The 15297-nt window shown below is 39.5% G+C and overlaps 1 protein-coding gene across 1 annotated transcript in view; it reads left to right on the top strand.

The window, feature by feature from the left end:
- Nucleotides 1-15297, top strand: part of TMEM163 (transmembrane protein 163) — an 87374-nt gene that overhangs the window by 53711 nt on the left and 18366 nt on the right. Inside the window, exons 4-5 of the mRNA XM_053948246.1 lie at nt 569-660; nt 14295-14391. Coding sequence (XP_053804221.1) covers nt 569-660; nt 14295-14391 — 189 coding nt within the window. The remainder of the gene's footprint in view (nt 1-568; nt 661-14294; nt 14392-15297) is intronic.

The raw sequence follows: 15297 nt of genomic DNA, 5'->3' as shown, positions 1-15297 counted from the left end.
GTGGGACAAGCCTGGTTTTCAGTGTTCCTGACACCACATCTGCATTAAATTAATTGGGAATACAAACATGGCAATTTTGCAGATGATATAGAATAATAAATTCATATAGGAGGAAATTTGAGTGGGAATTTGGAGAAAAAGTTAGTATTTTCTTGGTTGGAAACAAAAGCTATTGGAGGAAATTAGTGACTGCAGAAAAGAGGAATGCTTGACAGGCATTTTTCTACACTTGTCTTTGCATTAGGATTATATTAGTATTTTAACTTTTGAGGTGCTACAGTGGCAGACTGTGATGTTTGTTTTTTTCTTAACTTCTTCGCAGGTGATAGATTAAAAGTTCAAATTTTTTTTAATCCTTTGATTGACTTTTTGACCTCTGAAATGTATCACTGTGCAATAATACACGGCGAAAACGTGAGGATCAATTCATTAAACATAAATTGTGCTTTCATTAAAGTGATTTCTTTGAAGCTGCTTTGTGCCTGTGCAGCAGGATGGTAAATGCATTGCTCTTAGTGCAGGGCACATTGAATGGCCCACAGAACAATTGACTGTGTCTCTCTTGCAGTTTGATGCCACCCTGGATGTTTTGTCGTCAGCGATAGTTTTGTGGCGTTACAGCAACGCGGCCGCAGTGCACTCTGCACACAGGGAGTACATGTGAGTACACTTCCTTACTTCTGCCTGGGGCAGGGGCCTGCAGAGCTTCTGGTGTCAAGCTGGGAGGCTGCAGATTGCAGAGCTTTGACAAAAACATTTTCTCATGTCAGCAAGTATTCTTTCCTCCTGTCAGCTCACTGCTGGCTCCCAAACATGCAGCCTCTCCTTAGGCAAACCTCCCTGTGGTTGGGATTTTCAGTTTCTTTTTAGCCAACATAGCAATGGTTAGGCCTTTGCAATTTATTTTCCCTTGCAGAACCTGTATCAAGTGAACTGTATGTGTAATAGATTTGTAAATCTTTCATTTTGCATCTTACTGAATTATTCTTACCAGAGTATGTTTATTGATATTGATGCTTGTATTATATTTGTACTTCTCTCAAGAAGTTTGAATATGAATCACTTTAATTTTTTTAAAAGTAAGAGTATAGCAGTGATTCATATCTTCTTTATGCTTACTTTGCAATTTTTTCATATTTAATGTTTGATGTATATATTCTATGGGGGAAAAAAAAGTCTTTACATATGCAGTGCAGTATTGATCACAGTGGGAATTGTGTTCTGCATCATTGTGCAGCATTTCTATTGGTCATTCATATGGTAGCTGAGAAGATCAGGTGAAGATTGAATCAAGAATTTTTCCAACTAGTGCATAAAAAAGATTTAAAATTCCTACTCGAGTTCTGGGCATCTAGGTGGAGAATTGCAGAATTGCCTGTTTTTGGTTTTTCTGCATACTGCCATTGCTGGCAGCATCCCATCTGTCTGGAAAATAGTTCAACTGTCCCCTGGAATGGACTGCAGGTTTACAATAAAGGGGGATAAGGTAGGTTCTGTGCTGAAACACCTCTAATGATGTCCCTTTAATAAAGGGTAGCTTGGTGAAACTGCATGTTGCATAACTGATAGGATAAAAAAACCCCACAGAAAACCAACAGAAAAAACCACACTGAAGGGTCTCAGTCACATCTTCACAATCTTTTTCTAAAAACTAAGGAAAAGTAATCAGTACTTTTACATGCCTTAACTCAGGCTCATGCAACAGCTTGCTAGGGCTGTGAGTTCCTTTCTGGCAGGACTCCATACAGAACAGTTTGGAATAAAAGGCCATAAAGGACTGATGTGGCATTGATTCATAGAAATAAATTCAGAAAAATGTGATTAAAATTAGTCTTCCTGCACAGATTTGGAGATTTTAACAGACATTTTCTTAGTATCTTGCTTTTGTGGGTGTTCACAGAGATTCCTGTAAACATTCAATTAACATATTTTTGAAATCTTCTGTTGAGCTTTTTCAAGTGAACCTTGTAAAGTATTTAAAAGAGAAAATAAATCCCAGTACAAAAGAAGACTTAACATATCCCTATGGTAAGCCAGTAAAGTGAACAGGCAAAATAGTAAACATATTTTCCTGTTTTTTTATGCTCATTTTTAATTTGCTTTCATATAATCCCTCTGCTTTAATGAAGCTGAATTAAGTCAGTGAATTACTTGCCATGCCCAATAGTTGAAGACAGCTAGGGTTTCATGATGTGTTCAGTATCAAGTGAAAGAATGTTCCCATATGCTGGGAATATGAATCACTGGATAGTCAGCCTGGTTATCCCTGTTTCCAGAGCTGACAGGAGAGCCACCACAGTACTGACAGCAAAGAGATGGTGAGATGGTTATGCTTCTTAAGGCAACTCTTACTGTGTCAGATTTTTGAGGGTGGAACATTTCTGATTTCCTCTTGTGTTTACTCAATCTCTAGCTTGAAACACTGCACGTAATTATTTTTCCTCCCTGACACTGGGAAAATGTTGCAATGATGCCTGCTGGCTGCTTGCTCAGCTTATGAATAATCTTTGCATCATATCTGCCTCTAACTCCACCTGGTCTGCCACAATCCCTGTTTTCTGTGGGCCTCCTCCCTCAGACTTCTGGATGGTGTGGTGCAAATTTGTGTGGGTGCTTAGGCTGTGCTGTGTGTTATTCCTGTTTTTGTGTGCCTGGCCATATTCTGCCTTAGTGCAGGGGTCTGTTTTCCAGAATAAGGTGTGCCAGAGTAGCTTCAGTTTAGTTCTTTATTTATAGGTCTGTCTTTTATTGATTTAAATATTACACTTGTCTGTGTATCCTAACATATCTGAAAAAAACCTTATCTCCTTGGCAAAAGCCAAGTGGAATTGCCAATTAATTGTGTTTTGCAAATTTATAAAACTTTCTGTTTCACAAACTTGACAGCGAGAGATTGATCCAAAATCTGTTAAAATCATTGTAAAGCCTCTCATGGGAAGGCAGTGTTAGGTTCAGTCCTAGCTCTTGGACGTCATTGAGAGAGAACATAAAGATAGACTGAAAAACACACCCCCAGGAAAAGGCACAGAGAATACAGCCTGACTCATGATGTGCTATGAATTAAATACTGAGAATAAAATGCTAAGATGTGAAAGAAATGCGTAGTCTTACTTAAGCTGTAGCCATATGGCAGTTGGAGCTGCAGCATTCCATGGGCTGGCACTCCCAAGAGTACAGAAGTGCTTGCTGTGCCAAGTTCTGCTGAGAGAAACCAGTGCATTTCCATTTGACTTCAGGGGAACTGGAGTGCTGAAACCATCATGCAAATGTGTCCTGCTGAGCTTAACTCTGTTTAATGCATTTCATTTTTATTAGATCATTTGATTTCTCTTGTTTTCTGGGGTGAGATGAGAAGGTTCTTTTTCAGAGTTCATCCCTTTGCTCCATCCCTTCCCTTCAGGGTGTCAGCCACAACACACAGCTCAGAAGAGGCTGAGCCCTTGGCAGTGGCACCAGCCCTGTAACCATTTGTTGATTCTCCAGATTCAGCCATCTCAAATCTTTCTGCTTTGACTGGGAGGAAAACTCCTTTTGCTCCAGAGTCCTTTACTGCCACTTCTAGAGCTCTGTCACCCTTCCTGCTGCTGCTCAGACTGCTCCTGGATGTGTCACTGGTGCCCACATGAAATAAAAGCTGAGGCTAAAACATTCAGCAAGATCAGGAATTAAACCACTGAAAGGCTGGAGGCCCTGAGACACTGCTTGACTCTGCCTAGCTGGCTCATTAATGAAAGAGTATGTGGGAGTGGGATGAATATTTGATGTTTTTTAGAAGAGTCCTTGAAAGAATTGTAGGTCTTGAGGCAATGCAAGAGTTGGGAAGGACTGCAGATATCTGGGAAGAGAGTCAGAGTACATGCATAGTTCATGAGTATTTGATCTGCTCAGTGTGATCTGCTAGGTTGTAAATTAACATGCAGGAAATGTAAAGGTGCTGAACAAGTCATAAAAAAAAAGCAATGATCAAGGAATTAAAGAAAGAAAAAAAAAAGAGCTGAAATAACTGGAGAAATCATCTGAAATCTCCACTAAAGATGAAAATTTACAACCGAAATTGACTGAGGCATTTAAGATGTGCAGAGTAATGTCAGTGGTCCACCTGGCTGCTCTCCATAACCAGTTTGCAAACGCCTTGAATATTCTGCCCTTTGATAAACCCTTAGCAACTTGGTAGCTTATTGGGTTGCTGAAGCAAATATAAATCCGTTGAAGGAAGATCTTTATTGACACTGGTTTGGCAACCATCTCAAATCTCGTGGTTTTTCACGTGCTTAAATAAACTCAGTAAATAGCTGTAGAAGAAATTTCTTAATAGAAGACTGGAAAAATGTCTCATGAGGTGTTAAACTAGTCACTGGCTATACAGCCAGGGGCAGCTTTTAGCTTGTGTTAAATTCAGGAGTGCAGGACTTGGTTGGAGTGCACGAACTGTGTCTGAGGAGAAAGTGAGAAATACCACCAAAAAAGAAAGGATTGGAAAAACAGAACCACCAACAAACTACATGTACACAGCCTTGTGGGAAAGCTTTAAAAAACAGTCTTTTCAGTACAGTTGGTTGGAAAGATCTTGCTTTTCTGTACAATGCAGTACAAGGACCCAGGAGCTACCTATGCCTGTGGGATCCATTGATTCTGGGATTTTTGGCTACTGGGTTTTTTATTGCAAAACCCAATTCTGTACAGCATATTTAAAACAGTGATTCTTGACAGTTGCAGCTGGTGTTTGTTATATATTATTTTGTTGATGGTATCAAGTTAAATTCTGTGTTTCCCAGGAACCAGTCTGTCAACATCTTTCTTAACACAGTGCCAGAGTAAATAGGAATCCTGACTCATAATTAACATTCTGGATTATGGCAAGAGCAGAAAACACACATTTCTTACATTTCTTTCACTGTTTTGTTATTGTGGTCCTGTTTGTTTGTTTCCTTGGGTTTTTTTGATTATGTATTTCAGACTCTGGCTAATGCACCTTAATTACCTAATAAGAAAATTAAATTATATCATGGACTAATCATTTTAAACACACTTGTGGTGCTCTGTGTTGCTATGACATAATACATAATGAATGCAGATATGGCCTTTCTTTTTTTCTATTGGTGGAGCTGTTGTCTGAAACATCAGCAGTAATACTGAAATTACAGGAATTAAAATCTACAGTGTGGCAGACACGGGTGCAGATCTCTGTCATACCTCCACCTGCTTCTGAGAAAGCTTTTTGCCAGAAGAAAAGAGTAATTTTGCAATTAGATATTACCTAAATGCTTTGCTATGTGCCTGTAACTTAACTTTCATCTCCACACCTCAGCTGTGGCTGTGGATTTGGTACCTTCAGGATGCTGAACCCATTTGCCCCATGAAGAATTCCTGCTCTGGGGATTTGCTTCTTAATAGGTTCCTAAATTATGGGGAGGAAGAACTGGTGTTTTCACCTGTTTTGACATTCAGAAGAACACAACTATAAGAGCTTAATCCAAGAATTTCTTATTTAGCTTTTTAAAGCAATCTTTAAGAAAGATATTTGATTGCTCCTCATCAGAAATTACCTGAGAAATCACATGAGAAAATGTGATGAGACCCTAAGACAGAGAGAGCCTCTCCCTCTAAAGTAATTGTAACCCTTTTTTTTCTCTTGTTCATGTTCAGATGACACCACTTGGGAATATTTACCCTGGTATGTGTTCATGGGGAGTCTTGCATAAGTTATGCTGAGTATATGTGCATTACAATTAGGCATATGGGGATTGTGATGTATCCTTCTTTTGCACTCAAAGCTTGAAAGAATTAGAAGCCATCTTTTACAACTGTCACACTGCAAAGTTAGGTCTGGCTCTTCTCTCTTCCTCTGATTCTAAAAGAAAGCATATTGATCTGTATGGTTCCAGGGCATATTCTCTCTTGGTTCACAGAATTAAATAAAACCACCCAAATTTTCAGTATTTCTATTGTATTTAAATTTTCATGTGAGGGTTGGCTCTGCTGTACTGGTTAACCCAGCTAAATGAGCACTGTCTATTTAGGTAGTGTTGAATGAAAATAATCCTCTGGGTTCAGACCCAACATATCAGTCATATTGAAAAAACTGTGGATAATTTTATCTATACCATACATACGAAAGAGACTCGAAGCACAGATGGCAAAATCCACACCTACCCACAGTTCAGGGCAAACCTCTGTGGCTGGAGGCAAAGCTCTTTTGTGATGAGTGAATGGAATACCTAAGTGATCTGGAAAAATGTCAAATGCATGGAGCTGCAAACAGCAAACAGCTCAGAACCCACCTCTGCAACTCGTGTGTGGTTCTCAGCTACCAGGGGTTTGGCCTCACACCACATTTTCATGTCTCTCCCAGAATGAGGCACAATGAAGAATTTTCAAAGGGAGTGCTCACCTGTGCTTGGATATCTCCTTTATAGGAGGGGAAGTGTAGTTTCTTCTTAACCACACTGAAAATTTCCAAATCATTCTTTCTTCTGAAATATTTGGCCAAAATTCTACATCCAGGTACAGTGCTAGATACAAGAGGTGCTTCATTCATATGGCTGATTTAATAAACATCATAATTTCTCCATAAATTCATTATCACATATTCAGACAAAAGTAAATCAATTACAAACTTTGCTCTTACCCAGACAGAAATGCATTTACGCCTATGGTTGTGCAAGCACACCTGAAAAAATCATTGCACATACAAGTTATATTAAATATGAAATAGAAAATGTATATATTTATATATTCTAAAATCTGTTTCAAAAACTGTGGCATCTGTAGACTTGGCAATGATTTTACTGGAGCTAGATCCAAAACCTATGAAAGCCTTTCCTTTTACTTGACTGGTAGTTGATTAAGCAGGATTTGTGTGCATTGCCTAGTATTTACACATAGGTCTGTGTATATAAAATCAGGGATATGATGTTTCATGTGCTGGAATTTGATGATCACCGTAAAAATGAATATTATAGAAGTTCTCAAAAGGTTTTAATTTCCAAGTTCAGGGGAATGGCAGAGTCTCTGATCATCTGCTGCAAGGGAGGAGCAGTGCTGGAGCCAGGAGGGTGGTTGTAAGGCAGGTGCACTCCAAGTGCAGCTGCAGAGTCTGTGCAGACCTAGGAGCGGGAAAATAGGTCTTGAGAGTTTTCAAATTCCTCCCAGTTGTAGAAATGTCTGTTAGCTTTTTCTGGCAGATATTCCATACCTGGAGTATCAAATTATTTATGGAAATGTTGCCCCAGTTCAGCTGCATGATGTTAAAGTATGTAAATACCCTGTTCTGCAGCAACTAGTTGAAATCCTAAGGGATAATAAAAGTTTTAGAAGGCCTGTAACACTTTCAGCATGAAATGGTTCCCTAGCAGAGCTGATCTGAGTCTCAGACATAAACAGAATTTTCCCTTCATGTCTTTTAAGATGTTAGATCACGTGATATCACAGCACACTTTTCTAAAACAATAATTGAAAAATTGATTTTCAGTGGTCATTTGGACTATTATTTGTATTCTTTTTATTGTGTAATCTAGTTTGGGCTTATGTGTTTTTATGGTGAGAAAAACAGAGTAGCTGTAATGATGCTGATCTGGATCCTGGCAGTTGGGGGTGGATTATGGAACATGTGTGATGAACAGCAAGCCCACTTTGTTCCTTTTAAAGAGAGTCTTAAATTGACTCCATTCCCTCCTCACCCAGCACCAGGCAGGTGTAAATACCCTGAACAGCTGTGATTCTGTACAGTTTGGTGTCCAAAACTTCTTCAGGAACTACACCTGACAACAGAAGCTACACCAGTAGCTAATATAACTGCCTAATTGGACACAAGGAAGCTTTAGATTAGCAGCAGAGCATGACAAATAAGCAGGAATCTCAAGACTGAGGCTGATATTGCATCTTTTGCCTGTGTATTACCATAATATGTCACAGTGGCTAGTTCTTTTTAAAGGAAGTCCTTAAATGAGTTTAAGAGGCAGATGTTACAGTTGTCGGAGTTCTGGATGTCGCCCTCGTGAAAAATGAGACTCCCATGTTGCAGAACAGCAGGAAATGTTAGTGAACAGCTGCATTGTAATTTGGATTTCTCCATTTAAAGGAAGGAACAGCGGGGCTGTGGCACAGTGTGCTGTACATTGGACAGGCTTTTCCTGCCACAGAGGTACAGTCCCCAAAACAGAGCTGCTGCTGTCACCTGCCCCTGCTGTGTCTGGGCTGTGTGCAGGGGTGCTGTTGCTGTGCTGGCAGCTCAGCTGCTTGGGGCTCCCCTCTGCTGCTTTGCACACTCTTCTTTCATGGCAGGAGTGGCCTTGCTCAATTCCTCACTTGTGTGACAGCAGATTTTCCCTGCTGTGCTTCTCATCTTCTCCATCAAGCAGATCCCACTGATTTGCAACCAGAAAATCATTTTTTGGTGGCTAAATTTGAACCATTTCCTCCAAATCCTTATCCTTTGGCTTCCAACATTCAGTTTTGACTGCACTTGAGAATTCTTGGCCTGGCTGTAACTGGCATTTTACACTTGGCTACTCTAAGTGGGCTATGAGAGCTGCCATAGTACCAGTGTTATATGAAGGCAGGCCTAGCTGTGTTTAAACAGGCTGACAGCCTCCCATCCAGAAGAAATGTGGTGCAGGTTATTGCAAGTTCCAAGTTATTAATGAAGGAGCAGTCACAGAATGTAATTTGTGTTTGGTTTTGGGAAGGAAGAATGAAAACAAGAGTACCAGCAGGGCGAAGATATAGTAAAGGGTTCCTCTCGTGGTTAGACATAGAAGACAATTGAGAAAGAAGTATAGATACACAATTAGAAAGTGAATGAATACTTCATGCTCAAAAATATTTGCCTAACTTCTGACAGCAAAAACCTCCTGGACAATTGCCTTCTGTGTTACACCATGTGACTTCCCCATAGTGATTCCCAACATGATATTCACTCTGTCAGCCACAAATACTGAAATCCCTTCTAATCATAGGGAAACAGGATTTAGCACTTTCACAGTTTTTATTAAAATAATTACTTCTATAATTTTTTTTCTTCCTTAAACTCTAGTGGTTTTATTGGGGGATTTACTCAAAGATTAAATTCTGTATCCATCATAAAACTGATTTTCTCAGCTTTGCTGAAGAAGCTCACATTACTCCTGGGCTTAGAGCTCATATTGCTCTTATTGGCCTGCAGCTCATTTTAATGTGAAGTTACAGTTCCTTGCAAAGTAATATTTTTTACTACTTCAGTGGTGAAAACAGCCAGCAGAGATTTTAACATTTCCTTTTCTGTGGGCTATTAGAAGTCATTAGTACTGAAAGATCTTGACAGAGCCTGCAGAGTTAAAGATTTTGTGACTAAAAATTAATAGGTTCACAGGATACTGCAGGCTGGAAGGGGCCTCAGGAAGTCTCTGGCACAGGCTCTTGCTCAGAGCAGAGCAGAGTGAGCTGTGAGATCAGAATTGGGCACTCAAAACTTCATCCAGTCAGGTCTCTAAAACTTCCAAGGATGGAGGCTCCACAGCCTCTCTGAGAAACTGTTCCACTATTAATCCGTGGTGGAAATCTCATTTCTCTTAGGAAAATATAATGTGGTAACATTCTTAACAATCAAGGAAATGCAGAATTAAAATAGAGTAAACCAGCTCTTGTAGGGTAACAGAATACATGTATAAATTAGAAGTATTGTCTTTTATTTACAGCATTGTGGCTGCCAGAGGATTGGATGAGGAACAGAAGCTTGTTTAGATGGCAGCTTTGCAAACGTGAGAATAGAGTTTCTATCTCAAGAATATGAATGTAAATCCTAGTGGTTTATACAATGATTTTTTTTCCAAGTTCTTTTTGTCATGTTTACCCCTGTAGCTCAGCTGAAATGATCCAAATGTTTTCCATAAGGCAAGTAATCTTGATACCAGAAAGGAAATTTCTAGAGTGAGAGCAATCAATCACTGGAACAACCTCCCCAGGGATGTGGCAGAGTCCTCGTTGTGGGAAGTTTCCAAGATACAGTTGGACAGGGTGCTAGAGAATCTCATCTAGGCTCCCCTTTGCCATGAAAGGTTGGACCAGATGACATTTGGAGGTTCCTTCCATCCCAGACTCTTCTGTTGTTCTGTGAGCCTCTTTGCTTTGGTAAAAGTAATAAACACCCCCAGCCCCACCCCAAAATAACCCATCTAATCCAAACAGGTCAACTAATCTGGGATACTGCAATGAATGAAACAGGTGGGAGAATAGAACAAAATTGGGAAATAATTAGACTGATCCTGTCAAACTTGTTTTATTCCTCATGGTTTAAAGGAATAAACCAGTTTTAGGCATTAGTTTAATGAACTTGAAGCATGGTGGTAAAATAGTTTCCAGGCTGTAACAGACAAACCATCAAGTGCACGAGACCCTTTTCCCTCCCCACTGCCCCAAAACAACTCCCTGTGAGCTGCTAGGAGAAAATTAACACATTTTTTGCAGATTGTGTTCATATGCATCACTTAATTTTTTTCTGAATCCTTAATTCTGTTGTACCACCTTTGCTGCATGAGAGCAGATTGGCTTGAGAGGAGTAATTACCAAAGGCTTCATTGCAAACCCTCGTTGGTACTGTGCTGCTGTAAAGATTTGGCAGAAAGAGAATGGGATGATAATTGAGAAGGGGAAATTTTTGCATTGGCTGCTTCATAGCAATCAGTTGATATGAAAAAAACTCCATTTCCAGTCACCCTTGTGTAGCTTTTTCCTGATCACTTTTGAGGTGGTTTATAGCAGAGCTCTTTGCTCAGGATATATTTGTAATTTCATTGCTATTATCCATTTATTTTTTATAAAATGTTACCAAACAAGTAGCTGAGAATCTAAACCTGCAGTCTTGCATCAATCTGACTGCTGCTTACCTAGAGGAGCAGCCTCACTGTCTGAAAGGGGTCAGCTCATGGAAGGGGTGTTTAGTGTGGCAAGACCATGCTAAAGGTAAAATTCCTTCATTATGTTGAAGATTAATCACCATAGAAATCTGAGTGAGATTAATTCTATGTTGGCAACATTACAGAATTTTAGTCTTATCACTATCTGTAGGGAATTATAACAAAGAATTGCAAACTATGAGATAGAATTAAGGATAAATCCATTAATTAGGAAGCTGTTCTGCTGCATCTGCTAAATGCAAATAAATTAGATTGTTGGAGTTACTCTCCTTAGGAAATTAATTCTATCATAAAATGAGGGGAAAAGTGCTAACTTACTAATAGCAGCTTGAAAATTGAGTTTGTGGAGATGGAAGCCCCTGAATCTCAGAGCTTTTCATAGCTACCTGCTTAAAAGCCATTGACTTATGCAAAGCAACAAATTTTTGATTAAGGAAAAGAGTATCACATGCTTACAGTGATTGATTTCCTTTTCTGGTTTCCTTATGAGTTTTGAGAATTTGTCATCCAAATGAGGAATTGTGTCTACTAGAGCTCCACACAGGGAATATGTGATGGAAGAGGTGAGGTGGCAGCTGTGTGTGCTGTAATGCAGTTACACTCACCTGCTTCTGATGGGTGTGAAATATCCAGGGCTGCTGTAGTACAAAATGGGTATTTATAGGGCTGTATAAATATAAATGGGTTGTATGTGGGTTGTAATACTGCTTTCAAGAAAACATCTTTTGAAAATTGTCAAGATGTAGCACTCCCAGTATCAAGCTTTTGTTTTTAAGATTTATACAGGTGTCTGAATTCCACTAGGAATGATCTAGCAGGGACATAATCTCCAAAGCTGTATAAAGTCTTTGATGGTTTTGAGAGTCTAAATGATTTCACTCTCAATGCCTGAGGCTGCAGTGCAACCAATTTAACAGAGTGTTTCATCTGTGACAAAATAATACTGAAAATTTGACAGAAATGATGAGGTAATTTCTTATACAATGAATTACACTTCATATTGTCTTCATATTGTCTAAAATATTTTGGATTTTCACATACAAATACTGCCTCAAAAACACATCCAGAAGTATCTTGGGCAGATCATGATCAGCTACCAACACCTACAGCAAACTAAAGAAGACTTGGTGGTTTCGCTGTTAAATCTGTAAGATTAAATTCTCTTGTAGTTTTCATTACTCTTGCATTCCAAATGCCATTGCTTTAAGGGAAAAAAAAAACCAAAAACACCCCAACTTTGAAAGTTGAGTTAAAAGTTGCTTGTTGCCTGAATATCAGAGAGATGCCCTCACCTTGTTCTTTGTGAATTAGTTTTTTGTTCTTCAAACTATTCTGCATTCTGAAAGATTCCAGAAAGCTTATTGTTTCTGAAAACCAAATAAAGCTCTTGCACTATGTTTTAAAATGTTTTGACTAAATTTTCTCTCTTCCCCCCTCTTTTTAGAAGCGATATATTACATGAGACAGAGAAGATTCCAGATTCATGCATTCTTCATTAGAGCTTTTCTGCTGCCTGTCAAACCTGTAGCAATCAATTCTTTGGCTTTACAGATTAATTATAACTATAACTATTTAGTAGATTCTTAGTGGGAACCTCTGACACTAACTCAGGTAGAAATGACTGTAAAATAAGGACAAAATCTTCAAGAGGTACTGGAGATGTGAGTCCAGGGTTAGGACAAAGCTATCAGGGCTGTCAGTCCACCCTCACTTCTGTATCACTCCTCTTTCACTAGTTTTTATGGGTAGTTCTGAGATTATTTAAACCTGTTTAGAAATGGCAGTTTGCTCATCTAATTTAATTGAATGTTATTAATGAAATGGCATTTGCCAAGCACCTTGGCACTAACACCCTTTGTCTGCAGTTGGAAACACTCTTTAGTCACACAGCAGTGATTGTTAGCAAATGGAAGTGAGCTGGCTTGTATTAAAATTTTTGTGGTCTAGTGTAGTGAAAGTAGAGCATGCTACAATAACCAATTGCAGCTTGTTTATTATGTAATACAGTTTCTCAGATTAATTTTGTTATTTTTTACATTTGTAGTTGAATTTTGCATGATTTGCAGGCTAGTTAGAAATTATTTCTTTCTAGCAAATGAGATTAAAAGAAGATACAGTGCAATGTTGTGCTTTAGTGGTTTTGCAGATAAATCAATATGCTCAAGAAGGCAAAAACCATGTATTTTTTTGCTTGAAGTACTATACTCATGAATTTTGCATGGCTGTGGATTCCAAAAGCCAGCATATAAAGGAGAAGCTAGGCTTGCTAAATATGACTACTGAATGCTTATTCAAACCTCAGACTGCCTTTCTTTCTGCTATTAATACCCTTGTCACTGTTGTTATCATCTTCCTTTTCTTCTATCTACTTTAGCTATTTCTGGGTAAGTAGGTGGATAGGAATTCTTTTGCCACAGTAAAACTGAGCTGGAGAATAAGTGAAACAGATCAAGACTGCTGAAACTGTTGTGTATCTGCTGGCAAATTTGCAAAATATTTGCTGTTAGACTTGGGTGTTTGGCAAGTCCACAGAGATGGCCCCAAACTCTCTGATTTATGTGGGAACAAAATCCAGCCAGTGGTCAGGACATTCCCCTTTGGGAATGTTTGCCTGTGTTCCCCAGAAGTGTTCAGGGAATAAAAGATGTTCTGAGGGAAAGAGAAGATGCATTCAGCAGGCATCCAACGGTAGGTATTGCCACAGGAAGTGGGATCCACAGTGTCCAGCTCACAGATTTGGGGCTGTGTTGGTTTAAGCCTGTTGGGGGGGATAGAAAAGCTTGTCTTTCAGAGTGGCTGTCACATAAAATGTCAGCATATCCTTGCAGGGAGTTCATGTATCTTATGTCAAGCAGTCACTGGCTCAGCAAAGGGTCTTGGGCAAGTCAGCCAGCTTTTGTGGATCAGCTCCTGAGCCATGTCATGCCTGACTGGGGAGGAAAGGGGAGAAAACAGCTGTTCCAGGTTCTGTGATGCTACTGACCACATTTACCAAATATCTCTGCTGGCTTGGTAAAGAGAATGAAGTTCCCTTCATTATTTCTAATGGGAGATCCTAGCAAAACAAACAAACACAGAGAAACAGTCCTTCCCTAGAGGAATCTGTGATAAATCATCAGGAGCAGAAGTGGCAGGTCTTTCTCTCTGAAATATCAGAAAAAGGAACATCATCTGGTATGGCCTGTCTTCTCATACATAAACCAGGTTTTAAGAATGGGAGAGGAACTGGATGTTTCATTCTGTTCTTTAATTTAAGCCTCTATCTTTAGCTCCTTAAGACTTTTTTAATATTAATATTCATTTTTTTATTATTAATATTCTCTCTGTTACCCTGGAAGAGCTGGCAACTTCAAATATGTTCTTAACATTTCTTTGTATTTTTATCTGTTTTTTTTTCCCCAGGGCTTGTGTTATCTTGGGTGTCATATTCCTGCTCTCATCTATATGTATTGTGATCAAAGCCATCCATGATCTTGCAAAGAGGGTGCTTCCAGAAGTGGTAAGGTGATTCCTATTCTTTTAAATGTTCTCTTTATTCCCTGCCCTGCCAGTGGGACTGAGAATTGCCAATGTCTCCTTTCAACAGCCCCACTGAACTCTGTGCAGCTCTAGCAGGTGCCTTTCCTGCCTGGTTCACATACTGGCCCTGGTCTTCCAGCACCATTTTTTATTTATGTGATGGAGTCTAGTCTACTTCTGCAGTTTAAATATGGGTTTTTAATAGGTTTGACCCCAAATATCTCTCAGTGTAATCACTTAAAGCTTCTACACAGGACTGTGGGAGTTCACATAGAGAGAGGAGGCCCCTCTGGGCTTAATGAATGTACTAGAATTTTATGAGAAGAATGTTTCCACAGTTTACTACTCCAGTGGCTTCAGTATTTTATTTTCAGTGTGGAAAAAATATTTTTGGATTATATTTTAATGTCTCCAGCTCTTGCCTCCAACTCCAGAGCCATGTATGTGTAGCAGGGATGGACCAAGTGAGGGGAGCATGCTGGGTGAAAGAGCTGGCTTTTAGACTGACTCGCCATGGAGCATCACAAAGGGCTTTTCTCCTGCTCTCTGCTTTCTTTTGGCTGTGAAAGCAGCCCCTAACTGGCCTGTAGGGCAGCTCTCCCCAGTGGCCTTTCTCTCAGCTCTGCTCTGGCCTGTCCTGCTTGCTTCCTTTCAGTACTGGCTATTAACTTCTACTCATCTTAACAAGCGGCTTGCTGGGAAAACCATTTGGCAGTGGTTCCACTGCCACAAGACTCTTCCTAATGTGCTCAAATAAAATGAGGCTTCAGTTCAGTTGTTGTGTGCACAGCCTGATTCAGAGCTTTGTCTACAAACTTGTGAAGTTTGGTCAGGTTGTGTGCTCAGCCTTTCACATCGAGGATTCACCATGCCAAGTGCCATTCTC

This window comes from Vidua chalybeata, chromosome 7, assembly GCF_026979565.1.
Source record: "Vidua chalybeata isolate OUT-0048 chromosome 7, bVidCha1 merged haplotype, whole genome shotgun sequence".
In the NCBI taxonomy this organism is placed as follows: Eukaryota; Metazoa; Chordata; class Aves; order Passeriformes; family Viduidae; genus Vidua; species Vidua chalybeata.
This window is presented reverse-complemented; position numbering and strand designations above follow the sequence as displayed.